The sequence below is a fragment of the Erinaceus europaeus genome, chromosome 2 (assembly GCF_950295315.1).
Source record: "Erinaceus europaeus chromosome 2, mEriEur2.1, whole genome shotgun sequence".
Lineage (NCBI taxonomy): Eukaryota > Metazoa > Chordata > Mammalia > Eulipotyphla > Erinaceidae > Erinaceus > Erinaceus europaeus.
Window position 1 is genome coordinate 56,201,830 of NC_080163.1, and position 27,818 is coordinate 56,229,647.

The 27,818-nt window shown below is 40.8% G+C and overlaps 1 protein-coding gene across 8 annotated transcripts in view; it reads right to left on the reverse strand.

Annotated features, from left to right (window-relative positions):
* Nucleotides 1-27,561, reverse strand: part of CSNK1A1 (casein kinase 1 alpha 1) — a 48,979-nt gene extending 21,418 nt beyond the window's left edge. For 2 of the 8 annotated variants that reach the window (XM_060180992.1, XM_060180978.1), the window contains exons 1-5: nt 26,887-27,561; nt 25,832-25,938; nt 7,578-7,704; nt 3,162-3,260; nt 670-753 (exon numbers count right to left, since the gene is read on the reverse strand). In XM_060180992.1, coding sequence (XP_060036975.1) covers nt 670-753; nt 3,162-3,260; nt 7,578-7,704; nt 25,832-25,938; nt 26,887-27,009 — 540 coding nt within the window. In that variant the 5' untranslated portion in view covers nt 27,010-27,561. The remainder of the gene's footprint in view (nt 1-669; nt 754-3,161; nt 3,261-7,577; nt 7,705-25,831; nt 25,939-26,886) is intronic. The other 6 variants (XM_007516387.3, XM_016185294.2, XM_007516389.3 and 3 more) reach the window with 4 other exon arrangements.
* Between the last annotated feature and the right edge of the window lie 257 nt (nt 27,562-27,818).

The window sequence follows — 27,818 nt, forward strand, 5'->3', positions numbered from 1 at the left end:
TTTATCACATGCCTACATTTAAGTTATCTTAGTCATCATTAATGGCAGGTAACTGAATTAATAACTACTGCAATGCTATTACTGTGATATTGTTAGAATGCATTACCTTCTAGTTGCAGAGCACATAGTGCTCTCTAAGCATATATCATTTGACTGAAGTTGAAAGAATTCAAAGGTAAATTAAGTCTAGATTTGAAATCTAATCTACACTTACCTGAATTTCATTAGGGAAAGGGACAGATGAGACAAGAATATATTTTGTCATACAGCACTGATGCAACTGAATTTAGATATATTTCATGTGTTAAGTTCTGAAACTCCAGACGATTAAAAAACAAAAAACCTCAACAATCTATCTCATATATTATCATTTTCCGTACTAAACCAACATTATCATTTCCTTATATGGATCTTAAGAGAACTAAGCAAAATCCTGCTTTCATTAGGTTTTCTCTAAACTTTGTAAGCTTTAAGCAAAAGCCACAAAGAAACACCTTAGTAATGTTATATGTTTGCCAAGTATGTCTGAATAATGCCAACGTAAGAGGTGCTTGAGCAAGATCTACATTCTCCAGAATTAAAACAAAACAAAAATTATCAAAATAAAACAATAAAAAAGAAAAGCACATGAATTTGGGATTGAGGTTGGAATAGGAGACAGTTTCAGACCTGGTTTAATCCTGAGAAAGATGGGTCCTGAGAAGTACTAACAGTCATGCTTCTTTTCCTCTTCCCCACTGGAGATTCTAAACACTAAACAGACAATAGAGGGTGGCAGTGCATCAAACAGTATTGCTTACATTGCAACAATGGCCGGCGCAGACAGGCAACACCGAGGCATTAGAGAAAGAACAGGGTAGCCAAATGCCATCCTTCTTCCACCAAGCACTGTAGCTTCTCAGTTTTACAAATAAGAATCACATGCTCTAGAACATTTGAATTCTGGAAAATACTCAGGTTTTTAAATGCCACTATACTGTGTCACTGCCTGAAACAGGGGTAGCAATGGTGACATTTGGCTCATTAATTTTTAATTTAAAAAATGGGGAATTTAGATCTATAATCTTTGGTGCAATAATCTGCCCTTCTCCCCCAAAAAAGATTGCATAGGAGATAAAAAATCTTCAGTAAGGAAGAGGTAGAAGGCATTTAGTCACCTTAAGATTTATTTTCATAAGCATGCAGGGCTGATTGCTAGAGATGAGCAAATTCACTAGCATTGGAGTGGTCACTCCTGGGTATCAAATTCAGAACAATTTGACTTAAAAAAAAAAAAAAAACACCTCAAAAGCCCACCCCCAAGCTCTTTTCTCCCATGAATAAAGAACTAAAGGAAAAAAAAAAGTCCAGTCTCATACAACTGGTATTTTTCAAACTATATATGAATATGGAAAACATTTTTTAAAAGTGCATAACACTATTCTAGAATGTGCAAGAACAACATCTAGAATTTGAATCTTAGTATAGTAAAACAATGCTTCTGCATTAAGGTCTTTCTGAATTTGTGTAACAGCAAACAGATAGATCTATAATATTCTTTTCAACATCTCAATAAGGAGGATGTAAGATCCTGAAATGTTTTTTTTTAATCACTGGATAGTTTGGAATTCCTACACAACTATGTGATTACAAGCTATTTTTAAAATGGAGTGGGGGAGAAGCAAGGAGGTATTATCTAGGCCATTATTTAATTTAAGACTAAAAAAGAAAAAAAAAGGTAAAAAGAAAATGTGCTGCAATGTCAACATGCAGAACACAGATCACGCAAGAATAATGGGTCTTTAGAGGGAAAGAAAATGGGAAGAGAAAGTTGGGATATGGCCAAAAGATTAGTGTTAAACTGACAAAAACTGCCCGCAAAATTAAGAGCAGTACTTAAAATTACCAGGTTTTGTAACTGGCACAAACCTGGGTGCTTCTCAGAAAGAAGCTATACAATATTAAAAAAAAAAAAAAAGTAATTTGGGAATAGCAAGATTAAGTTAAATGATTATTTGAACACCGTCAGTTTTCAACAAAAAAATTTAATTTCCTAAAACTTGATCAGACCAACATTAATGTTTCAAGCATTAATAAATAATACCAGTTCTAATGGTAATGGCTCCAAGTTGGCATTCATACAGGCAAACAAAGGTAAACATTTAGAGCTAGATCTAAAAACACCAGCTTTTCTAATGGCATAAAACAATGGGTATTTTTTCCTTCCAAAATATAAAAAAATATACATTAAAAACCCCGCAAAAAATAAAAAGACCCCCAAGTTGTCCTGAAGTTGAGAATTTCTATCGTTCAGTTCATAACATGCTTAAGTGCACTGCCAATGCTGCCTGTCTGCCCGAGTTCAACATTGAATTGATAAAAATCAAAAATAAAAAAAAGCAATTCACTCATTAAACTAGTCATTGCAGAAAAATTTCAACACAATTATTTTCTAACTGCAGTCATGCGTCACTAGCTAAAACACAATCACCCCATAAATCCAACCACTCTGATATCCCAAAGAACACTAATTTTGTTACATGAATGTTTCACTTGTCTGTTGTTTCCTTTGAAAGGGGGACAAGGGGTAGAAAATCCACCCAACTTAGTACCAAAGCAAGATAAACTGTCAACTAAATACTTTTGAAGCAGGCCCAAAAGTTATCCTCTTGAATACACAAACCCAAGGACCGCAGAATTCTTATTATCAACCATGCTCAGTCAGCAGATGTTAACGCCATGGTGACAGATGGGTCAGCGGTTTCCCACACTGGCACAAACACATATTATGATAACCCACACTTCAGAGACAAACATTAAAATCTAATTTTTAGCATTCAGGAAGAAAAGTACTTGGGATTTCTACTACTCAAATGGAAAAAAAGGATACAACTGTTAAGTAGTTAAGTAACAGATGACTATATTTCATTATAAAGCTCTTGGGATTTTCATACTTGCATACAGATAACTAACCTTGGTTGGGTAAATTGAAGAGGATTTATTTCAACTTACTTAGTTAATAGAGTAACAGAGTTAGATGATTATCCTTCCAGCACAATATTTTTAAAGCAATTATCAATAGAAAATTCAATTTCCTGTGACTTTTTAAAGATTTAAAAATTACCAAACCAATTTTGAGATATTTACTCTTTGCTCTGTCATGCAAAGAACATTTGACTAACCTTATTACAGTGACGCCCAATACCCATTAAGAAGTTATCTGGTTTAATGTCTCTGTGTATAAAATTCTTTGTATGGACATATTCAATTCTACTGATCATCTGGAAAAAAAAAAAGGGAAGAAAGAAATAATTCAGTTTAGCGGTAAAACAGTATTTCAATATCTGAATTAATTTCTCAGAATTGAGAATATATTTTATTAGCTATATTCAGAGTTTGCAAAGTGTCACAAAGTTAAATAAACACGCAACTGGTTCTCCACTTAGATCTAGACTGACAGGTATGTAAGGATAAACTGTCTATCCTTTGACCTATTCTTCCATCATTAATGATTATAAACATGATTGTCTCTAACCTGAAAGGAAGAAAAGGTGCTTGTTACTTTTAATCATAAAAGAATTCTAGTATTTCAGCTGCAGTAAATTTTACAAATAAAATTAAATCAGCCCAGTGACAATCTAACCTATCTTCGTGCTCTTAATAGCATATATAAATTGTAATGTGCTGCTTTGGCATGTATTTGACACAGATACAAGCCCAGCTTACTGCACTAAAGGAAGCTTCTGTGTTGTGGTCTCCTTCAATTTTCTCATTCTCTCTCTCTCTAAAAATAAATAAATAAATCATCATGCATGTGCGCACACCAACCCCATATGTACTCAACTTCACCGAAGTATCAGCAGTTGTAACTGCATTAAATTGAAGAAATTTCATGCTATTCCTTTGTTTATTTATTTATTTTTGTAATTAAGCAGACATCGCAAACACATTCCTGGAAACTGGTAGCACGGAATATAAGCACATAACTTGTAAACACAGAGACATTTACATTCTGGTTCCTTCCTATCACACCTTATGGACTTTTAATGTTTGTTCTCCACATTTAATATTAAATATATCATTCTAAAGAGGCTCTTCTAAATAAAAGAATTTCTTAGAAACTTAGCCAACTCAAATGGTAATTTTTTATTCCTTTTAATTCTCTTTTTCTTCTTCCTCGTCTTCAGTGGAATCAGGGAGATAGATGCCTAAAAGCCCAAAGGTTCAAAGTTCTATGTCCAGTACCTTATGCTAAAGTTTAAGGGTGCTCTCTCTGGTCTTCTATATCTTTAATTTCAAAAGTATCATCTAAAACCAAACCTTGCAACATCTGTATGTATACTCTCAAATAATGAAGTGGATTGTAAAAGGATAAAACAAGGCTGAAGCGACAGTGAGGGTAGTGGTATCACACGCCAATTAGATGCTAGAGTTCCTAGGTTCAACTGCCAACACCACCAATACCCAGAAGTGAGCACAGCTCTAGTTAAAAAAGTAAACAGATGTACACAATGTTAAATAACACATTTAGGGAAAGCAGCAACTTGTAAAACAAAACAAAACAAAAAACTGTTTAATTTAATGTACCTGTATCATCCCTTGAGTAATGCCCATCATTAAATTATAACTTAATTTACTGGGAAAGACAAAGTATAAAATGGTGAATAGCACCAACTAGGGAACACTCCAAGTGCAACTTACCAGCTACAGAGCAAGACTTAACTTTTTTGGGCTGGGTGGTGGCTTACCTGGCTAAGCATCTATGTCAGAATGCACAAGGACACAGGTTCAAGCTCCTGGGTCCCTACTTGCAGTGGGAAAACTTCACAAGCAGTGAAGCAAGTCTGCAGATGTCTTTCTACATTTCTATCACCCCATTCCCTCCTGATTTCTGTCTCTATCCAAAATAATTGAAAGGAAAAAAAGTAACTGAGGAGCTGTTTCAGCTCATGCTCCTGATAAACTAGAAGAAAGAAAAAAAAAAAGACCCAGACAATTCACCAAAATAAAACGAGGATATCTCCAGAATTCACTAAGCCAAAGCCACCAAATTGCAAATGCTATAATGACACCATCCTGACTTCCCTGGGCAGACCTCACCTCACCAATATGTCCTGGAACCCCACTTCCCCTGAGCCCTACCTGACTATGGAAAGATAGAAACAGGCTGTCAACACTTATGTCAAGTGGAGAGGCAATTACAGAAGCCAGAACTCCCATCTGCTGCACCTCATAAAGAATTTTGTTCAAGGGGGTGGGTGGTAGCACACCTGGTTGAGCGCAGATGTTACAGTGCACAAGAACCCTGGTTCAAGACCCCAGTCCCCACCTGCAGGGGGAAAGCTTTGCAAGTGGTGAAGCAGTGTTGTAGGTGTCTCTCTGTCTCTCCCTTACTATCACCCCCTTCTCTCTCAATTTCTAGCTGTCTCTATCCAGTAAATAAAATAAAGATTAAAAAAAAAAAAAAGAATTTTGTTCCATACTCTCAGGGTAAATGACAGGGGAGGAGATAACCAGAGGGCTCTGAACTCCAATTCCAACAGGATCCAGAGAGAGAAGAGGGAGGGAGGGGGAGGGGGAAAAAAGGGGGGGGCATACACACACACACACACACACACACACACACACACACATACACACACACACACACACACATATGTTATTTACAAAAATAATAGTCAACCCTTATCTGTGATCTTGGGAGAACAATTGTAGTTTCCAACAGAGAGGATGGGGACACAAAAACTCTGGTGGTGGGAAAGGTATGGAAGTATACCCCTGTTATCTTAGAATTTTGTGAATCAGTATTAAATCACTAACAAAAAATTTTTAAAAACTAACTTTTTGATTCTTAAATAAGTGCTATTTTGCCCTTCCCTGAATTACAATGTATGCTACCAATATATTTGATACTATTACCCCATCTTTCTCAAAACTCTGAGCCCAGAAGGGGTGAGCTTTTTTTGGTGGTGTTTGCTTATGATGGTGCAGGGTACTGAACCTGGGACTTTGGAGCCTCCGGCATGAAAGTCTCTTTGTATAACCACTATGCTACCTCCCCGTCCAGGATTAGTCTTTATTTCTTTTACCCTCCAAGCCCATGTGCTATGTACAATTGCAGCTCCTGATTAGATAAAAATCTAATTCTCAAGGGGTAGGCGGTGGTGCAGCTGGTTGAACACACAAGTTACAATGTACAAGGACCCAGGTTTAAGCCCTCAGTCTCCACCAGCAGGGGAAAAGCTTTGGGAGTGGTGAAGCAGGGCTGTCACTCTCTATCACCCACTTCCTTCTTAAGTTCTGGCTGTCTTCAATAAATAAAATATAATAAAAAAATTAAAAAGATCTAATTCTTATGTCCAACATCCCTCTGGTTTTTTTTTTAAATGCAGTACTGTTTTCTTTTTCTTTATTTATTCCCTTTTGTTCTCCTTGTTGTTTTATTGTTGTAGTTATTATTGTTGTTGTCATCGTTGTTGGATAGGACAGAGAGAAATGGAGAGAGGAGGGGAAGACAGAGGGGGAGAGAAAGATACCTGCAGACCTGCTTCACCGCTTGTGAAGCGACTCCCCTGCAGGTGGGGAGCCGGGGTTCAAACCGGGATCCTTATGCCGGTCCCTGTGCTTTGCGCCACCTGCGCTTAACCCGCTGAGCTACAGCCCGACTCCCGATTTTTTTTTTTTAAGATTTATTTATTATGGATAGACATTGAGAGAAACTGAAAAGGGAAAAGGAGGTAGAAAGGGACAAAGACACCTGCAGCAATGCTTCACAGCTCATGAAACACCCCTCCATGCAAGTTCCAACCCCCCATCCTCATCCCCGTCCATACACACTGTAATGTGTGCACTCAACCAAGTGCGCCCTGCCTGGCCCCTACAACTTCTGGACTTTTAAGCTTAAGGTCCTGGGTTTGATTCCTGGTCCTGTATATACCAGAGATGGCACATCTGCCCCCCACACACACACACCACCGATAAGGGGGAAGGACAGACACTAACTCACTTGGGGTAAAAACTTTGGAGAAATAACTCAGTGTTAAGAGCACAGAACCTGTATGCTGCCCGAGGCTCAAAAAGGCCCAACATTCAATCCTCAGCTACCAGAACCGAGAGCTCTTTATAGTCTCTGACCTCATACCTTGCCTGAAATTTTAATTTTTTAATTTTACTTATTTATTTTGATGGAATTGGGGCACTCCACAGATGGTTTCGCCACTCTGGGCTACTTTTTAATTCCAGTAGAACAAGATGAACACACACACACAGCCTAGACAGAGACAGACACTGTAGCACCAGCATATCCTCCACTGCCATGTATTTTCCATATGGTGCTGGCACATGGCAATCCTAAGCAATTTCACTGGCCCAAAATAAGTAAACCTTTAAAAAAAGGAAAAGAGTTTTTGCCCCGTGCCTATAAATGTAGGAAAACATGTATAAATTATATTAAGATAATCTACTCAGATACATCCTACTATTAACCTCTTTGCTAAGTTAGATAGCAATATCCCAGATTATAATACTCTGATTTATAAACATTCAAATTATAGTTAAATAGTGATGAACAGTAGTATTCTTGTAAAAATTTCACATACCTGGTCAGCTAACATAAGAACAGTTTTCATTGTGAACCTTCTTGAACAGAAATTGAAGAGGTCTTCAAGGCTAGGTCCAAGAAGATCCATGACTAGTACATTGTAGTCTTTTTCCTGACCATACCACCTAGCAAAGGACAAAAAAGGCAGGGCATAAGTGAAAAAGTCATTAAAAATTATTTCCCAACTATGACACCATCCCCCCAAACAATAACTTAGGTCACCTGCATATAAGATGTCAGGCACAGGCAAATGGATAGTCATGGGTCCCTTGGAATATACCAAAAATAGACCTACTAGCTTTTTCCAAAGCGGAAACCCCAAACCTTCATCTGCAATGTTCTTGCCTTTAGATTCATGATTAGTCAACAATTTGCTCTGCTTTACATCTTAACTCTTTTCAGCCACCAGGTTCCAGATGCTACCATGAAGCCAACCAGACTTCCCAGGGTAGATGACCCCACCAATATCCCCTGGAGCCCCACTTCCCCAGAGCTCTGCCCCTCTAAGGAAAGAGATACTGGTAGTTCCTTGATGGTAGGGGATGGTGTAATAACACACATTATGAAGAGGTTTACCATTAAACAGCCTTGGAAAGCAACATTACCTCAATTAAATATATATATATGCCCGATGGTAGCACAGCTGGTTGAGTGCACAAGTTACAATATGCAAAGACTCAGGTTCAAGCCCCCAGTCCCCCTCTGCAGAGGGAAAGCTTCATGAGTGATGAAGCAGTGCTGAAGTTGTCTTTCTGTCTCTTTCCTTCTATCTCCCCACTCCTCTAGATTTCTGACTGTATGTATCCAATAAATAAAGGTAGTAAACATGTAAAAAGATAATATTCAAAAAAGGGAAAAATACGTAAAGAAACTAAATCGTATAAAAATATTAACAGTATCAGCTTAGTGGTAAACTAGTGCTTTTAATGCCATTTCTTTTGAAATTTCTGTTCTAAGATATTATATGTATCTATGCCAATGACTTAAAAGAAAATCAAGGTAAAACTTAAGTATAGGGTGGCCCAAGAGGTCTTGCAGTGGCTAGGTCCTGAGTTCCTGGCATCACATGTGCTAAGGAGGTTCTGGTTCAACCTCTCATAATAAATAAATGGAATCTTAAGCTGAAATTTAAGTACTTAATATTTTAATAATTACACTTTCCCTAAAAAACATGTCATTAAATACACAGATGTGCTAACCCTGTGTCTCTTTTAAGTGGTCCTTCCTAATCAGTGAATACAGAAAAGATCATTATAATTCCTTGACAGCAGTTACTAAAACTGCTGAAGGGGCTAGAAAAACCCTACCTCGCTAAGTGCCCACCTCAACATGGGAAGAGGATAACTCAAGCTCCAGCATGTTTCTAAACAAGCAGAAGAATCAAGTAAATTAATAGATTAAACAAATCTCTCTCTTATGTGAAACTCTCTCATATGTAGTCAATAAAAAAACATTATTTTGGTCTGGGAGGTGGTACAGTGGATGAAAAGTTAGACTCAAGCACAAGGTCCTGAGTTTGATCCTCAACATTACATATGCCAGAGTAATGCTGTTCTCTTTCTCACAAATAAATAAATCAACAAATATAAAAAACAGTACCTCAAGGTCTGAATACTCTGAGAGGACAAGGTCCATCTTCATACTCGTATCTCCTTTTCTTTACTTAAACCAAGACCTATATCCACCCTAATTCTAATTAAAAAGACAAAGACCCACTAAAAATACAAATTTAATGACTTACACATTATTGGAATTTACAAACATGCTAACTGAATTCAAAAGACCAATGAGAAGAAACCCCTGAAGGAGGAGTAAGATTTGGTAAATAGAAAATGGTATTTCGGTGAGTCGGGTGGTAGTACAGCAGGCTAAGAGCAGGTGGCGGGCGCAAAGCACAAGGACACGGTGTAAGGATCCTGGTTTGAGCCCCCGGCTCCCCACCTGCAGGGGAGTCACTACACAAGTGGTGAAGCAGGTCTGCAGGTGTCTAACTTTCTCTCCCTCTCTCTCCATTTCTCTCTGTCCTATCCAACAACAATGACATCAATAACTACAACAATAAAACAACAAAGGCAACAAAAGGAAATAAACAACTTTTTTTTTTTTTTTTTTAAAAAAAGGTATTTCAGTCAGAAGAACAAACCATTTTGTCCTATAAGTGCTACAGAAGGGAGAAGTCATGGTGGCTTAGAATTTGGAGTTGTATTAAGATTCTTATATGCGGAGGCCACAACCAGGTTGGTGTACCTGGTTATGGCCACACATTACTGTGCAGAAGGACCCAGATTCAAGTCCCTAGTCCCCACCTGCAGGGGGAAAGCTTCACAAGTGGTAAAGCAGGGCTGCAGGTGTCTCTCTATCTCTCTCCCTCTTTATCTCCTCCTCCCATGTCAATTTCTCCCTGTCTATATCCAATAATAAATAAAAGACTCCTCAATGCCAGACTAAGGACCTTTGAATTATATAAACTAGGATAGAGCCAGCAAGACAGTTCACCTGGACAGTGGGTCTGCTTTATTATGCATATAAGCCTAGTCCCCACCACACTGGAGGGATCTCTGGTGCTGTGAAGTCTTTCCTTTTTTCCTACCTAAAACAAGTCAGTGGTGAAACACTGTGTGTGTGTATATGTTGGGGAGGGGGAGAGGAGGGCAGGGTGGGAGACTGAACAAACTATGTGTGGCTGGGGACATAAAATCAATACTTAACAGGGGGTAGACAACATAATAGTTATGAAAAGAGACTCTCATGCCTGAGACTCCAAAGTCCCAGGATCAATCCCTGCACCACCATAAGGCAGAACTGATCAGTGCTCTGGGGTTTAAAAAAAAAAAAATCAATAGTTAAAGTAATCCTAAATGGTAATCTAGGTATCAGTTAGAAATAGGAAAATAGGGGAATTGGAAAGAGTGACAAAGACATGAAACCAAGTAATAGTGTTCAACTGTAGTTGGCAGTTCAAAGCTAGGGATTTTCTTGTCTTTGAATAGAAAAATATACAATTCAGATTAAAGCACCCAAGTATATTCTACACCTATGATTAAGACAGTAATATCAGTAAAAATGGCATGTGTTTAATGTAGGCCCTCCCTTTCAAGTTATCAGCTTAACAGATTTGGATAACTTTGTGACTTGGCTGGATCTATGCAGGTAAAACACTATTTCTGTAAAGGTGGGAATCAAGACTTACATATGAATGATAATGTAGGGGACCAACTCAAAACAAAAAGGGAGAAGAGCTGAGATAGCTGGGTTCCTGGTTCTCAGGCCTCTAAGGGGTTTTCCTGGGCCTTCAATCTATATAGACAGCAGATTGTGAGACTTCACAATCTTCAAGTCAATACCTTACAATAAATCTCTTCCCATGTATGTCTGTTTAATACTTTGTTTCTCTGGAAAATCCTGACCTGTACACTAGGGATGGCCATTCTATTTCAAGGAATACAGTAATACAGTAGTATTTCAAGGAATACAGTAACATTCCCTGCACAGAAAGTATAAAGTGGGGACCAGGTGGTGGTGTGTTGGGTTAAGCGCAGATAGTTCAAAATACAAAGACATGTGCAAGGATCAGGATTTGAGCCCCCAGCTGTGCACCTGCCCTTTGGGAAGGGGGGGGAGGGTGTCAATTCACAAGTGGTGAAAAAGAGCTGCAGGTGTCTATCTTTCTGCCTCTCTACTGCCCCCTCCTCTCTCAATTTCTTTGTCTTATCCAATAAAATGCTGGAATCGAGCCCCAGAAGGCAAAGAAAGAAAAAAGGACATATATATGTATATATATATATCCACCAGAAAGCATACACTTATTTTTATTAAAATAATTGATAGTTTTCTGATATAAAGGGTCTCCCAATGCCAATAATCTTTGTATGTCTAGATTATTAATGCCAGCCTTTGCTGAACTAAAAGGTATAAATGCTTAATCAATGCTATGACAGACATTTCACAGCACCTACACACTACTCAAGATGCTGTATCTCCCTTTTTACCAACTTACTTTACTAATTTATTCACATTATGTTCCTACTCATGAAAGTAAAATAAAGCTCTCCAGCCAACAACAGTTTACTTGTCATTTGTGAGGTTCAAGATACACTAGAGAAAGTTTCAGTGTTGTGGTATCCTTCCCTCTAATTTCTACCTTTCTCAAAATGAAGCAGAGAAGTCTCACAAATGCATATGTACACAAAAACAAGGCTGTTCTTTTAAGTTCATCTTTGCTAAACTAAGAGCTACCTCAAATTCTTTTTATTTTTTTAATTTATTTTAAAAAGGAGACATTAACAAAACCATAGGATAAGAGGGGTACAACTCCACACAATTCCCACCGCCAGAACTTTGTATCCCATTTCCTCCCAATAGCTTTCCTATTCTTTATCCCTCTGGGAGTATGGACCCAAGGTCATTGTGGGATACAGAAGGTGGAAGGTCTGGCTTCTGTAACTGCTTCCCCGCTGAACATGGGCGTTGACTGGTCGATCCATACTCCCAGCTCACCTCTCTCTTTCCCTAGTGGGAAAGGGCTCTGGGGAAGCAGAGCTCCAGGACACATTGGTGGGGTTGACTGTCCAGGGAAGTCTGGTTGGCATCATGCTAGCATCTGGAACCTGGTGTTTGACAAGAGAGTTAACATTCAAAGCCCAGCAAATTGTTGACCAATCATGGACCTAAAGGAATAGTGCAGATGAAGTGTTGGGGGGGTCCTCCATTTTGTAGATAGCTAGTAGGCATATTTTAGTTATATTTCAAAGGGCCTGTAGCTATACTAGTCCCCCCCCCCCCCCCCCCGCCTGAAATCTGATATGCAGATGGATCCAAGTTATTGCCTGGGGAGGTGATGTCATGGCTGGAAAAAGGACAGAAAGCTAGATCAGGGAATAGAGTAGCTCCCTAATATGGGGAAGGAGTAAATATTGTTGACTGTAAACCCCATCGGATTTAATTTGGTCTGGGACCACTAATTCTTTCGGTCACTTCTGCTATCAGTTCCAGATACTATGCTTTTGTCTGAATTCCTTCTAATTTTATTATACATCAATAACGTGTATGTATGCCACTGTCAATAGTGACTTTGTAACTCATACTTAAAATTATAGCTTAAAATTATAGGATACCCTTTGTTCCCATTGAATAGCTTTCAATCCCATTTACCCACAAGCATTCCTCATTTATCTTTTCCTGTACCCCCCCTTGGTGTGTGTGTGCGCACAAGGCTGGGAGGAAACTATTAATTTACAGCAGTTAGTATCACTGCCTTCCCTGAATTACCAGGTTCCAAAAGTAAAGACATCACAATACAATGCCTACATTCCCAATTTAAATCCTTAAATTCTCAAAAGCTACCAATTCAACATTCATCTATCAATTCCAGAAGCTGCAGGTATTTATGAACTTTAGTCTTAGATACATAAAACTGTCCCTATACACTAAGCTCCATCCTGTTAGTGGCAATCATCATGAAAGCAGAACTAAGTTTGACTAACTACATTTTGTTTCATGTTAATTCTACCAGTTCTTCTGATGGAGCGAGCTATTTGTGAGAAAGAAAGAGACTACAGCACCAAAATTTTCTTCAATGGGGGGGGGGCCCTGGGCTCAAGCCTGGGTCATGAACATGGCACCACAGCAAATTATCCAAGTAAGCTATTTCACCAGTAACAATAAACAAAAATACAATAAACAAATCTTTATTTTTTTTAAGATTTTATTTATTTATTAATGAGAAAGACAGGAGGAGAGACAAAGAACCAGACATCACTCTGGCACATGTGCTGCTGGGGATGGAACTCAGGACCTCATGCTTAAGAGTCCAAAGCCTTATCACTGCGCCACCTCCCGGACCACTATTTCTTAATTCCTTTGGAACCAGTGTGATCATATAGTAACAGAGTCCCAGCAAAGCCCTGATAGCTAAAATTTAAAAAGATGCAGCCTGAAGGAAAAAAAGGAATGAACACATAAGTAGCTATTTACCAATTAAATTCTGTCTAAACTAAAATACAGAATACTAGAGCTAGGGAAAATTCATAAAACTAAGTTCTGTCGAGACAATTAAAAAGTGTTCCAGTTGAACCACCATTTGGATTGAAGTATGTGTAGTAGTATACTACAAAAGAGTACTGAATCAACTACCAGAAATACAGGTTCTGGTCCTAGCTTCACCATTTTCTTGCTCCTTGGCTCTATGTAAGTTATTTTTATTCAACAAACACTCTTAATAAAGCTTATCTACCTATCTGAAGAGGTATTGTAATAATGAGACTGAGAAAGTACTTCTTTGTTACATTGCAAAGCGTTACACAAATATAAAGATTACTTTATACAGAAACCAGATATGCAACCATTATGAAACGGCTGTAACCGAGGCGAGAGCATTTCCTACATACCTCTCAGCAAGAACACAATATAGCAATGTCAAACTTCAGCACATCTCTCTCAAAGTGATCTTTAGCAGAAGTTACTTGGCATACTTATTTAAAAACTGTTGGGACCCAATTCTTGAACTTGTCAAAGTTTAAGCCTGCATTTTTTAAAACAAACTGCGGGTAATTATTATGCAAGAGAGAGGTTTAAGAGAAATGCTGACCAAGGAGTCATAGGGAGCCTTAATGGGGTTTCACTGGCTTGACCTATTAAGGCAATAACTGGGTGACTCAGAGTACTGTTGGGGTCAAACCCAATATACTTACTCTCCCTCTGATGTTACACAAACATTCATGCCTTCCCAGTTTGAGTTATGTTCTGATGTATAACCTCTATCTTTCTCCTCAACCCTTTACTCTCTCACTAATAGTCTTAAAAAAAGGAAATACTAGAATCTTTTTTTTTTCCCCAGAGCACTGCTCAGCTCTGACTTATGGTAGTGTGAACCTGGGAGGACCTGGAAGCCTCAGGCATGAGAATCGGTTTGCATAACCATTATGCTCTCTCCTCCACCCCTAGACTTTTCTCAATAGGTGAAGCTTGGTAGTAATTTCAACAGCCTAACAGTCAAAGCTAAAACAAACTTAATACTAAATACAGTATGTATATTTCACTCACTGCCACCATCTTATCTCCCTTTAAGAAAATCTTTCAGCACTAATAATAAATAAAAAGAAAAAAGGCACACCTGGATGAGTGCACGTTACAATGCGAAAGGACCCGGGTTCGAGCCCCCAGTCCCCGCCTGCAGGGGAAAAGCTTTGAAAGTGGTGAAGCAGGGCTGCAGGTGTCTCTCTCCCTCTCTGTAGCCCCCTTCCCTCTCTATTTCTGGCTGTCTCTATCCAATAAATAAAGAAAAAAAATTGAAAAAAAAAAGGAAAAAAAGTCTGGGTGGGCAGATAGCATAATGGTTATGCAAAGAGATTTTTCAGGCTTTAGGCTTCCAAGTCCTAGGTTCAATCCCCTGCACAACTAAGCCAGAGCTGAGTAGTCCTCTGGTAAAAAAAAAGGGGGGGGGGGATTCAATACAAAAGCCGCAATTTCTTTTTCTTTATTTTTTCTTACTACTTTTATTGAATATTTCTTTTTCTTTTCTTTCTTTTTTTTTTTTTTGCCTACAAGGTTATCGCTGGGGATGCATTGGATCGACCTTCTCGTGGTGCATCCCGTGAGTACCCATTCATTGGGGAAACTGATGATCCTTCCTAGCCGACTGAATCCACATGGATCCCAGTCACTTTCAAAGCCAGCAACAAGCAGCTCCTGACAGCTTTCAACCTGACGCTGTTGACTGGCTACGGAAGAAGGGCAAACGCTAGAAGAAGGTGCCTGCATTACAAATGCTCCCGGAGGCCATTTTTCCTATTTTGTCACCCTTGTTGTAGTTGTTATAGTTGTTGGGTAAGACAGAGAGAAATCGAGAGAGGAGGGAAAGAGAAGAGGAGAGGAGGGGAGGGGAGGGGAGGGGAGGGGAGAAGGGAGGAGAGAAAGACACCTGCAGACCTGCCTCACACCTGAGGAGACCCCCCCACGAGAGGAGAGCTAAGACACCTGCAGACCTGCTTCACCACCTGCAAAGCAGAGCCCCCCCACCACCCCTGCAGGTGGGAAGCTGGGGGCTCGAACTGGGATCATTAAGCCGGTCCTTGTGCTTTGCACTATGTGGACTTAACCTGCTGCACTACCGCCCAGCTCCCCATTAAATATTTATTATCATTATTTATTTATTGGATAAAGACAGCCAGAAACTGAGAGGGACGGGGAGGGCAAGAAGGAGAGACAGAGAGACACCTGCAGCCTTGCTTCACCACTTGTCAAGCTTTCCCCCTGCAGGTGGGGACCATGCACTTGAATCTGGGTCCTTGTGCACTGTAACAAGTGCAGGTGTGCCACCACCCAGCCCCAAGCTGCAACTTCTTGATGCTACTGAACAAAGAGGACAAGAAATTTCAAAAAGGTCAATATCCCTAAGAGACGCTAAAAGAGATATAAGCCAACAAATGTCTTCAATAGCCAAACTTTTGTAATGAAGTCAATAGAGGTAACATTCAAAGTCAGGGAAGGACTAAGACAGCGAGAGAAAGACACCTGCAGCACTGCTTCACCACTCGTGAAGTTCCCTCCTGGCAGGTGGTTGGACTTGGGTCTTTGAGTACCATAACAGGTAGCTCTACTAGGTGTGCCACCACCAGGCCCCTGAACTCTGAATTTTGTTTCAAGATTTACTTATGAAAGGAGGAAAACAGAGAATCCGATCAATACTCTGGCATATGTAATGTTGGTGATCACACTTGGTATCTTGAGTCCAATGTTTAATCCACTGAGCTAACTCCTGGGTCACAAAACACTGGACTCTTAATCATGAGGTCCCTAAGGTCCCAAGTTCCATTCCTGGCATCGTCACAGGCAGCAGAATGATATGGTTCTCCCTCCATCCATAGTTTTATATTAAAAATTCAGATTGCAAAGTAAATTAAATGCACATAAAAGTAGAATTTTCAATACCCTTTATGTACTCAGGATGATGCTAAATATAATAAATAAACAGGGGCACGATGGCGGTGCACATGATGCGATGTGCAAGGGCCTGGGTTCAAGCCCCCGGTCCCCACCTGCGAGGGGAAAGCTTTGCAAGTGGTAAAGCAGTGCTGCACGTGTCTCTCTCCATCTCTATCACCCCTTTCCTCTCGATTTCTGGTGGTCTCTATCCAATAAATAAAGACTTGAAAATAAATAAATACCTGCATTAGCAAGACAAGTATTATCTACAATGCTTTCTGGTACAAATGCACTTGTTACATAAGTTTTTGGTAGTGATAGGGATCTAAAACACTTGATTGTATGGGACTATATTGTATTTTCCAGCATTATATGTCTTGGTATGAATTTCTGAAATCAATCTTTCAATTTTTTTCTTTTTGCCTCCAGGGTTATAGCTGAGACTATTTCTCCCTTTTTGTTGCTCTTGTTTATCACTGTTGTTATTGCTGTAATTGATGTTGGAAAGGACAGAGAGAAATCAAGAGAGATGGGGAAGACAGAAAGGGGGAGAGAAAGATAAGACACCTGCAGACCTGCTTCACAACTTGTGAGGCAACCCCCAGCAGGTGGGGAGCCAGGGGCTGTAACTGGGTTCCTTACAACAGTCCTTGAGCTTCGCACTACGTGCACTTAATCCGCTGCGCTACCGCCTGGTCCCCTCAATCTTCCAATTTATAGGATGTAAATTAACTGTAAGATAACTGTGTTATCTAGGAAAAGATAGGATTGGGGGCTACGAGGAAGCAACTATTACTACTCATCAAAATATGGTACATTATAGTGGCCCCTGAAATTTATTGCACATCAAAATCACAGGGGGTTGGGGGAGGGTCAAATAGCTCACAGGGACAGAATGTTTGCTTTGTCATGCACACAACCCATGTTTGAATCCAGCTCCACCATACTAAAAGAAACTTTAGATACTGTAGTGTGTTTATTCATAAGAAATATAAGAGGAGAGAGAAAGAACCAGATATCATTTTGGTACATGTGCTGCTGGGGACTGAACTTGGAACCTCATGCTTGAGATTCCAGTCTTTTATCCACTGGATCACCCTGCAGTCTCTCTATTTGAAAAAAAATACATAAATAAACCTAGAGGGGTCAGGCGGTGGAGCCGTGCATACATTACCATGAGCAAGGACACAGGTCTGAGCCCGTTTCCCATCTGTAGGGGAAAGATTCACAAGCAGTGAAATAAGTACTTCAAGTATCTGTCTCTCTCCCTTTCTATCTCCCCATCCCCATTGTCCTATCAAATAAAACATAAAAATAAATAAAAAGGAAAAAAATCTTCCTAGAGCAATGAAGTCCTATTAACCAAAAAAAATGTTTTAGCTTTATTTATTTACTGGATAGAGACACATCTGCAGCACTGCTTCACCACTTACAAAGCTTTCTCCCTGCGGGTAGGTCAAAATTTTTTTAAAGGATTCACATGGGGAGCTTTCCCCCAATTCCGTATCACTTTACTGAGGAAATGCTAATTGGACTATTGTTGGGTGCCAGGTGGTAAGGCACCCAATTACAAGCATTTTTACCATGTGCAAGGAGCCATGCTCAAGCCTCCCAGTTCCCATCTGAAGAAGGTGGCTTGGCAGGTGCTGAAGCAATGCTGCAGGTATCTATCTCTTTCCCCCTTCCTGTCTCTATTCAATAAACAAAACACAAGTTAAAAAAAAAATCTTTTAACTCTTTGCCATCCCACGCCTACTCTTTTCAACAGGGAGAGACAAAGAATGAAAAGACAATACAGCTGGACTCTTAAGCATAAAGTCCTGGGTTCAGGCCTCAGTACCGCAGGTGCCAAAGTGATGCTCTGGTTCTCCCCTCCTCTCCTCCCCCCAAAACAGAACAGAACAAAACAAAACACCCAAAGCAACTACCTATCTGAAATTCAGTCAAGTGTCAATATTTCTTTAAATCATGCAGTGGGGGGAGCCGGGCAGTAGCGCAGCGGCTAAGCACAGGTGGCGCTAAGCACAAGGACCAGTGTATGGATCCCGGTTCGAGGCCCCGGCTTCCAACGTGCAGGGGAGTCACTTCACAGGCGGTGAAGCAAGCCTGCAGGTGTCTATCTTTTTCTCCCCCTCTGTCTTCCCTTCCTCTCTCCATTTCTCTCTGTCCTATCCAACAAAGACAACAATAATAACTACAACAATAAAAACAAGGGCAACAAAAAAGGGGAACAAATAAATAAAATATTATTGAAAATCATGTAGTGGGATGGGGTGTGGAATATAATGGCTATGCAAAAAAGACATTCATTCCAGAGTCAATCTCCCACACCACATGGCAGAACTAAGGAGTGCTCTGGGGAAAGGGAAAGAGAGAGAATGAGAGCAAGAGAAAAGAACAAATGGGGGGATCTAATGATTCCATTGTGCCGAAAGTTTGGGAACAAACTAACATAGCTGAAAGAGGCAGTAAGATTCATTCAAATAACACATGTGACTTCTAACTATCTATGTAAATATATATATATATATAAATAACATAGATATATTTTATATTTATCAGTGATTTATAATTTGTATATAAAGATTCCAATTAACAACACTTGTAATGACTGAGACCATATGTAACACCTGTATAAATGCTTGGTATTTATTCTTCCATGTAAATTGAAAAAGAAATAGCTACAGCAATCCAACCTACTGCCCATTGATTTCAATACTGCACATCAATGTTATGAATCAAAAGGCAAATAAGCACACATTACAATCTTGCAACCTGGTAGGTGGCACAGCAGGTGCAAGATTGAGCTAACTAAGTCTGTCCCATAATAACCCACTGCTGCATCAGAAAATATGAGGCACTTTTTATCCTACTGATCTCATACAATGTATTGCAAACACCTTACAATCTATATATTTTTCCCCTTTTTTAATCAACTAAAACTGGGATTGCCAACTACAGAAGTCACTGGAGGTTCAGTCCCGGAAGACATCAGAAACAGAACTCTCACTCTTTACTCAGTATAATGTTCTCTGCACTTCCCTTTCACTGACGAGCAGTATGTTTTCCAGCTAAATCTTTCTGTACAGCATATTCAAAGTTCCCATTAAAATACAATTCACACATGGCATTCAGATGAGAAAAAGGATGTATTCTAATTCCTTAAAGAACTGGTAAAAATCTCAATTCTTTTTGTGTATTCATTCACATGCCCAATTGATTATTTAGTTCAAGTTTGGCTTATAATGATGCTAGGGCCATGGAGCCTCAGGCACAAAAATGTACTTTATGGTGCTAAACTGTAGATAAACACACTTGTTAAACTAGTCTTACAAATCGACAAATTAGCCAGAAAAAATGTGTCACTATAATCCCAAGATAATTTAAAATGTTTACCTATGCTGCCACAGAATGTCAAGAATTGCATATATTAGCAAGGATTAGAAGTTTTTTGTTTTATCTAATGTTCTTGAGCCAGAGAGAGTTCATCAGGTAAGACATGTGCTCTGTCCAGATTCATCTAAGTCCCTGACACCATTCGAGATGCTATGGCACCAGAGGAATCTCTGATTATCTTTGTCTATAAAAATAATAATAAAAAATCGAACCAGAACAACAAAATCATGCATATGATTAAAAATGCTTTATCTCGGGGCTGAGTGGTGGTACACCTAGTTAAACCACACATTCCAGTGTGCAAGGACCCGGGTTCAAGCCCCTGGTCCCCCCCCACCTGTAGGGGGGAAGCTTTGAGAATGGTGAAGCAGGGCTGCAGGCGTATCTCTATCATCCCCTTCCTCTTGATTTCTGGCTGTCTCCTATAAAATAAATAGATTTAAAAAAAATTCAAATGCTTTATCTTAGGACGGACTATACCACTTGTATAAAAAATGTTAGATTCACCTTTTTTTACTTATTGGACAGACACAGAAATTGTGATGGAAGAGGGTGACAGAGAAGGAGACTCCTACAGCAGTGCTTCACTGCTCAATGAAGCTTCCTCCTGCAGGTAAGGAGCAGGGAATTAATTGAACCTGGATTTCTGTGCATTGTAGCATGTGCAAATCTGGTCTGGGAGTTGGTGCAGTGGATACAGCACTGGACTCTCAAGCATAAGCATGTGCACTCTAGCAGGTGTGCCACCAGCCCGCCCTGACTCATCTGTTTTAAATTCTATTTCTGTCCACAGAACTGACTTAATTCATACTATAGATACAGTTTCAATACACTTTTGAAACAAAGTGATTTAGCTCTAAATATAACTAGAACCAAAATAGTAAAACCATGTTCCAAAGGTTTGGAAATACTTGCTCCAAATTAAGGTGCAAATGAATTTAACTTATTGAGTAGAGACAAAAAAAAAAAAAAAAAAGAGAGAAGAGAGGAGATAAGGAGACTAGACAACTGCAGCACTGCTTTGCCACTCATGAAGCTTTCCCCTTCAAGCATGGGCTTGAACCTGCATCCTCATGCACTATAATGTGTGTGCTTAACCATCATCTAGCCCACAAATTAATTTCAAAAAAGTTTTCACCCTGCAACCCATGAATTCAAAAGGGAGAATAAGAATTATAAGCTTCTAGTTAAATAATAAAGACTACTTACATTTACAGATTTCAATTTCTCTTTATGAGGCAAAAACCATAAAGTCAAAAATGGGTCAGAAGAGAACTAGGATTTAGGGGAGCCCACTAGGCCCTCTGTGACTCAATTTTCCTTGATTAAGTAGTGGGCTTTTCTCAAGTTTCATCTAGTTTAAGAAACTGTCATTAAAATCACTATATTATGGGTAGGGGTAGACAGCATAATGGTTATGCAAACAGACTCTCTAGCCTGAGGCTCCAGTGCTTTGGTTAAAAAATATATACTTATGGGTGGCGGAGATAGCATAATGGTTATGCAAACTGACTCTCATTCCTAAAGCTCCCAGGTTTAATCCCCTGCACCACCATAAACCAGAGCTGAGCAGTGCTCTAGTACGGAAAAAAAAAAATTCACTATATTATTCCATCACTATAAATCCATTAACAAGTCAGTATCAAGTAAATTTATACCAAGGATTCAGTTATCGTATTAGTTAATATCACATTTCTCATGCATCAAGCTATCTGCAATGTGTCTGCTATGTAATGTAGACACAGATGGCACCTTGTTAAGAGAATTTATTTACAGGACATATACCCACAATTAAAAAAAAACTAGGGGGTGCGATGGCACACCTGGTTGAGTGCACATGTTACAATGCAGAGGAACCCAAGTTTGAGCCTCCAGTTCCCACCCACAGAGGGAAAGCTTTCCAAGTGAAGCAGTGCTGCAGGTATCTCTCTCCCTATCTCCCCTCTCCCCCTCAATTTCTGGCTCTCTTTATCCAATAAATAAGTAAAAATAATCATAGTAAAAAAAATTTAGGGGGTACAGAGGACCTAGAGGGGGTTGAATTGTTATGTGGAAAACTGAGGAATGTTATACATGTACAAATGACTGTATTTTATTTTTGTTATTTTACTGTTGACTGTAAACCATTAATTCATATATATATATATTATATATATATATATATATATATTAATATATATATGGGGTGGGGGTAGATAGTGTAACATTAGGCTTTGCAAAGACTCTCAAGTCCGGGGCTCTAAAAGTTCTAGCACTGCCATAAACAAGAGCTGAGCAGTGCTGTGCTGTTAAAAAAACAAACAAAAACTAGAGAATAAACACTAGAGTTAATATTTGGAAACTGGGGGTTGGGTGGTGGCGCACCTGGCTGAGTTCATACATTACAGTGCACAAGAACCAGGCAGGGTTCAAGCCCCAGTCCCCATCTGCAAGGGGAAAGCTTCACAAGTGATGAAGCAGGGCTGCAGATAGATGTCTCTGTATTTCCCTCTATCTCTTCTTCCTTCTCAATTTCTCTATTCTAGCAAATAAAATAAATAAAAGTTTATTTAAGGGCAGGGGTAGAGAACATAATGGTAATGCAAAGAGACTCTCAAGCCTGAGGCTCCAGAAATCCCACGTTCAATCCCCTGCACTACCATAAACCAGAGCTGCTCAGTGCTTTGGTTAAAAAATATATACTTATGGGTGGGAGAGAGAGCATAATGGTTACGCAAACTGACTCTCATTCCTAAAGCTCCCAGGTCCAATCCCCCATACCACCAAAAACAAGAGCAGAACAGAGCAGTGCTCTGATTAAAAAATAAATAAATAAATTAGAAATACCTTGGCATTCAGAAAAGGCAAAAATTAAAAAAAGGGTACAAAAAAAAAAACAACAGGAAATCTTTCTCGCATATTCGTTAATTTACAACCTTCTAAATGGCCAACCAAGATGGCATTTATAAGAGTTGTCCATGGCATCGTTACTAAAATAGCCTTGAAAGAAGTGTACATATTATCAAGTGCAAGGACCCGGGTTCGAGCTTTTGCTTCCCACCTGCAGGAGGCATGCTTCACAGGTGGTGAAGCAGGTCTGCAGCTGTCTTTCTCTCTCTCTCCTATCTCCTCCTTTCCTCTCAATGTCTCTGTCCTAACAAATAAAATAGAAAGAATAAAATAGAGGGGAAAAATGGCTAAAATAACCTTCAAGTGAAGACCTAGATAGTAACACGCTATAATGAATGCCTTCTAATTGCCATTGTCTGAAAACAAGTCTTAAAACTTCAGCGGCCAGGGCTTAAGTTACCTTAGCAAAAACAGAGGCTTGAGGGGGCAGAGACAGGAGATAAGACAAAATCTAAATGGATACCCATACTTTGACAATAATAAAGAGGCCTTATTTAAACAAGCTAAAATTAATCCTATATTTGGCAAGTAAATATTTGCTGAGTACATACTATAAAAGTGATGTGGGAACAGCAGGAAACAAAATGAAGAGATGGGAAAATGATGTTGTCCAAATAAAGAATGTAAAATGCATCTTTCTTTTAAGAATTTGTTCATTTATTCATGAGAAAGATAGGAGAGAAAGAACCAGACGTCGCTGTGGTACATGTGTTGCTGGGGATTGAACTTGGGGCCTCATGGTTGAGAATCCAATGCTTTATCCGCTGTGCCACCTCCCAGACCACTAAATGAATCTTTCTTATCCTTTCTGATTCAGAGAAAATAATCCTTTCAAATTTTAATTTAAAACCAATGAATCCCTTTTATTTCTATGAAAAGAATTCTACCTCTTCTAAAGCAAATTTACCTTCCCCACCCTCTCTGTGCAAAGACTACACAGTACCTTAGAGACCACTCCCAGAAGCCACACTACTACTAGATGTATTCCCCAACCAGTTCATCAAGCTTTCTTCCTAACAGCCAGATCCGGAAATCCCATCTCCTCTCCTAGGAAGCCTTTCACTTGAAAGTCAAGTTAATCTCTCATTAGCTCCACCCACAGGCTGTTTATAACCAGCTCAACTCTCTCTGCCTTTAATAAGACTGTTTTTCCACTCACAAATTAATTTCATTTATTCATGTGCTTATCCAGTATATTACTTTTGTTGGCTGTGTTACTGTTGTCAAACAAAAGCTATCAGATAAAAAGGTATATTTAGTTTGGGATTAGAATCAGAACCTCAATACTTTCTGAAAACAATTAAAAAGTTTAAATTCAGCCTGGTGTGTGAAATCTTTATCTTTCAAAACAGAAGACAATGAAAAGCACTGTACAAAGTGAAAGAAGTCAAGACACGAAATTACCTCGTATTCTATGATTGCATTTATATGAAATTCTAGAAAAACTACAATGAAGGAAAGCAGTAGATTAGATGCGAGGTGAAAGGAGTTTTAAACTTTTATGTCAATGCAACAGATATTTTTGTTATTTTGAGGGAGAAAGCTAAGCATTTAATTTAGCTTCATTCTTCACAGGAACACTTACTCTCCCACAGAGCAGGCATTTTTCCCCCCTCCACATAAACATAGGAATCATTTGGTCTCCTTCATTTGGTCTCCTATGTGGATCATCTCAGACTCAACATTAATAATTTTCACTTTATAAAACAAAATCAGGGTTTTCTTATACTCTATTTGATCACTTCCAACCAAATTTCCAACATCCATTCATCCAGCATTGAAAAAAAAAAATTAATAGTGTTACTTTGGAGCATCAGAGCTAATTGTCTAGTATAATCCTTATATCTAGATTTGAGATAACAGAAGTTAGAAGAGGGGGGAAAAAAGCTAAATATTCTCAAGTATCTTTGGAAATCTTTTTTCTGCAAATGTTATTTTTGAGTAGTTGTTGGGAACAATAGTTCTTTCAATTCTAACAGACTCTTTAATCTCAAAAGTCAAACTATTCTAAAAACATTTAACCATAACAACCATGATTACCACATCCTTTCATCAATATCCCACACCTCTCAAAAAAAAGGGGGCAGTTTCCTGATGAGTCGCCAAGTTATCAACAGGTTTAAAGTTACTTATCAAACTGTGGTTACCCAATCAAGCTTTCTTAATACAACTGATTTCGGTATATTTCAGTAGCTAGTGCTGCCTCTGTCGTGACCCACACAAATTTAATATAGACTGAAATGTGGCCAAGATTAACCTTCCCGAGACAGTAATTAACACCTTAAGAGGAGCATTAAAGATTCTGCATCGTACGCTCTAACCATTTCACGTCGCATCTGCCGCAGTTAGCAGATTGTCATTTGGCCATCTCGACCCCACCGCCGCCTGCAGCTTTATTCTGGGCCTTCCAAAAGTCTAATCCACTCAGGGCTGCTATAGGGGAGTTCAAGGAAGCATAAACTATGCACCCAAGCAGAGAAAAGGGAAGGAATATGTGGTTGAGTCACGTCGTTCCGCCATTTTCTAAGCGGAGGAGGAAGACATGTTGGAACAAAAACACAACAAAAGAGCAGCCATTTCCCAAGCCAGCGCCGATAGCAACCCGAACTGGCTGGGCCCCCGACACTTCGGCACCTTGGAATCCATTTCCCTAGACAAACCTAAGACATCAGAGGTGCCGCCGGGGTGGGGGAGCAGCAGCCAAACCCCTTCTGCTGGGAGATCGGATGACCCGGGGTACCTAACTGCAAATGAAAGCCTGGGTGGGGAAGAATGACGGCTCGCTAAATGGAGCCGAGTGCATCGAACTGAAATTCTAAACTATCTTGGCAGACTAAAATGTACTCAGTGATTGCAGGAACTTACTTCACAGGAAACCACCAGGTAATCCAACGACCAGGGTCCTCTTACCAGCCTCTACCCAATTTCACCAAGTCGTACAGCCCTCATGGGTTGGGCTTTTTTTGTTTAGTCTTAACTTTTTAAACTCAGATATATTTATTATCATCATTACTTTTTTTTTTTTTTTGCTTGATGGGTGCTTACCGTATGTGGGGGATGCCAACCCCACCTTGAAGAATCTTATAGAGTTTACTCTCGTACAGCAACTGGGGATGCCTGGCCTTCTGAGACTCTAGCTTCACTGCCACTTCCTGCAGGGGAAAGAGGGAGGAACGAAGGAGTCAACATCCCTCCGGCTTCAATGTCACTTGGGGGGGGAAGGAGTGGGGACGTTAGCAGCGCTCCAACTCGAGGCTACGAGGTGGAAGTGTGCGGCTGGTGGGAGAGAAAGCCCTCCTCTTTGCAGATTATAAAACGAAGACAAGCAGCCTCAACAACCACTTTTTTTCTGGGGGGTGGTGGCCGGGAGTGTGGAGAAGGGGATGGATGGATGGATGGATGGGGGAGGGAGGGTAGTGATGAAACCCGCACGTCCTCTGAAGTGGAGGGATGAGCGGGACCAGGAAGGCAGCGGGCGATGGCAAACTGTCCTCAACAGAACAAACCCCCCCCCCCCCAGTACAGAGCTGACTACAGACAGACACACACTCGTGTCTACACGGCAAGCAGGGCTCGGAGAAACAGGGTTTTGCTTTTGCCTTTTTCACTTCAAATACAAAACAGAGTTTTTCAGGGCGGGGAGGTGGTGGTAGATAACATAATGGTTATGCAAAGTGGCTCTCTCTTGCCTGAGGCTCCAAAGTCCCAGGTTCAATTCAATCCCCAGGCACCACCAGAAACCAGACCTGAGCTGTGCTCTGGTAGCAAAAAAAAAAATTAAAAAAAAAAAAAGCCTGAGTTTTTCAATGTTCGATTGAACAGACTTTCCTTCTCTTCCCCCCCCCCCCCACCCCATTTTAACGAGTCCGGGGAAACTTCTAAGTTCACACCACCTTCCTGCCAAGCTTTCCCTTTTAGGAAGAAAAAGAAAAGAAACACGGAAAAAGGGAGCAGCGTAGAAGGGTGGGGTGCGCCCCGCCGATTCCCCCGGGGCGCGCTCGCGCCGGGAAAGGCCCGGGCGGTTGTTTTTTTTTTTTTTCTTTTCCTGGTGGGGGGGGGGGGGCGGTTGCGTCCGTGAACCCCCAACCCTGGAGACTTACCTCGCCGTTGGTGATGTTGATCGCCAGGTAAATGTCCCCGAAGGAGCCAGACCCAATCTTCCGGACCAGTTTGTATTTCCCTCCTACAATGAACTCGGCCTTAGAGCCGCTGCTGCTCGCCATCCTGAGCGACGAAGATGGAGGCTGTGGGGCCGAGCCCCGACACCTCGCAGGGCAGACGGGTGGTGGGGACCCCGGGGTGACGATCCACGGAGCGAGGGGTGCGGATGGCGGGGGAGGGGGTGCGGGCGGCGGCGGGAAACGGAGCGCGGCGCCTCTTGCTCGGTGTCACCAGGCCCAGTCTCGGCCGGGGGCTCGGGGACCCGCTGGCCGCCGCTCAGCCGGGTTTCTTAAGGCCAGGCCTCAGCGGAGGAAATGGGGAGGGGCGGCGAGGCGAGCAGGGTTCCGGGCTGGGCCACTTGTTTCAGGGGCGGCCGCCCGCTGCCTCGCCTTCGCAGCGACGACACGGGCTGGAAAAATAAAAAAGTAATAATAAAAAACGGGGGGAGGGGGCGCGGTGAGTTAGGGCGGCGACACCGCTGCCACCACAGCCGCCGGCTCCCGCCCGGAGGGACCCCTGTCACTCCGCCGACGCCGCCATCTTGTTACTCCGGCTCCAGCCAACACAAAATGCCCCCAGTCCCCGGGAACCGCTTCTTCACGGCGCAGAGCACTCTGGGAAAGGGAGCTCCGGCGCTAGCTCGGGAGGTCGGCCGCGAGAGGGAGGGCGGAACCGGATCCGTGAGAGCCGCGGCCCACGCTCCTGGCGTCACTCCGTTAAGGCCTTAGAGCGCATGCGGACTACGACCTCTGCGGATTGCGCAGGCGCAAAGTGGCCCCGCCTCCTTCCCCCCCACCCCAACCCCCGAGCCTCCTGGCTGACTTCCGCTTCCTGCCGCCTGCCGGTTCACTGTCTTCACCTGTTTCTTAGT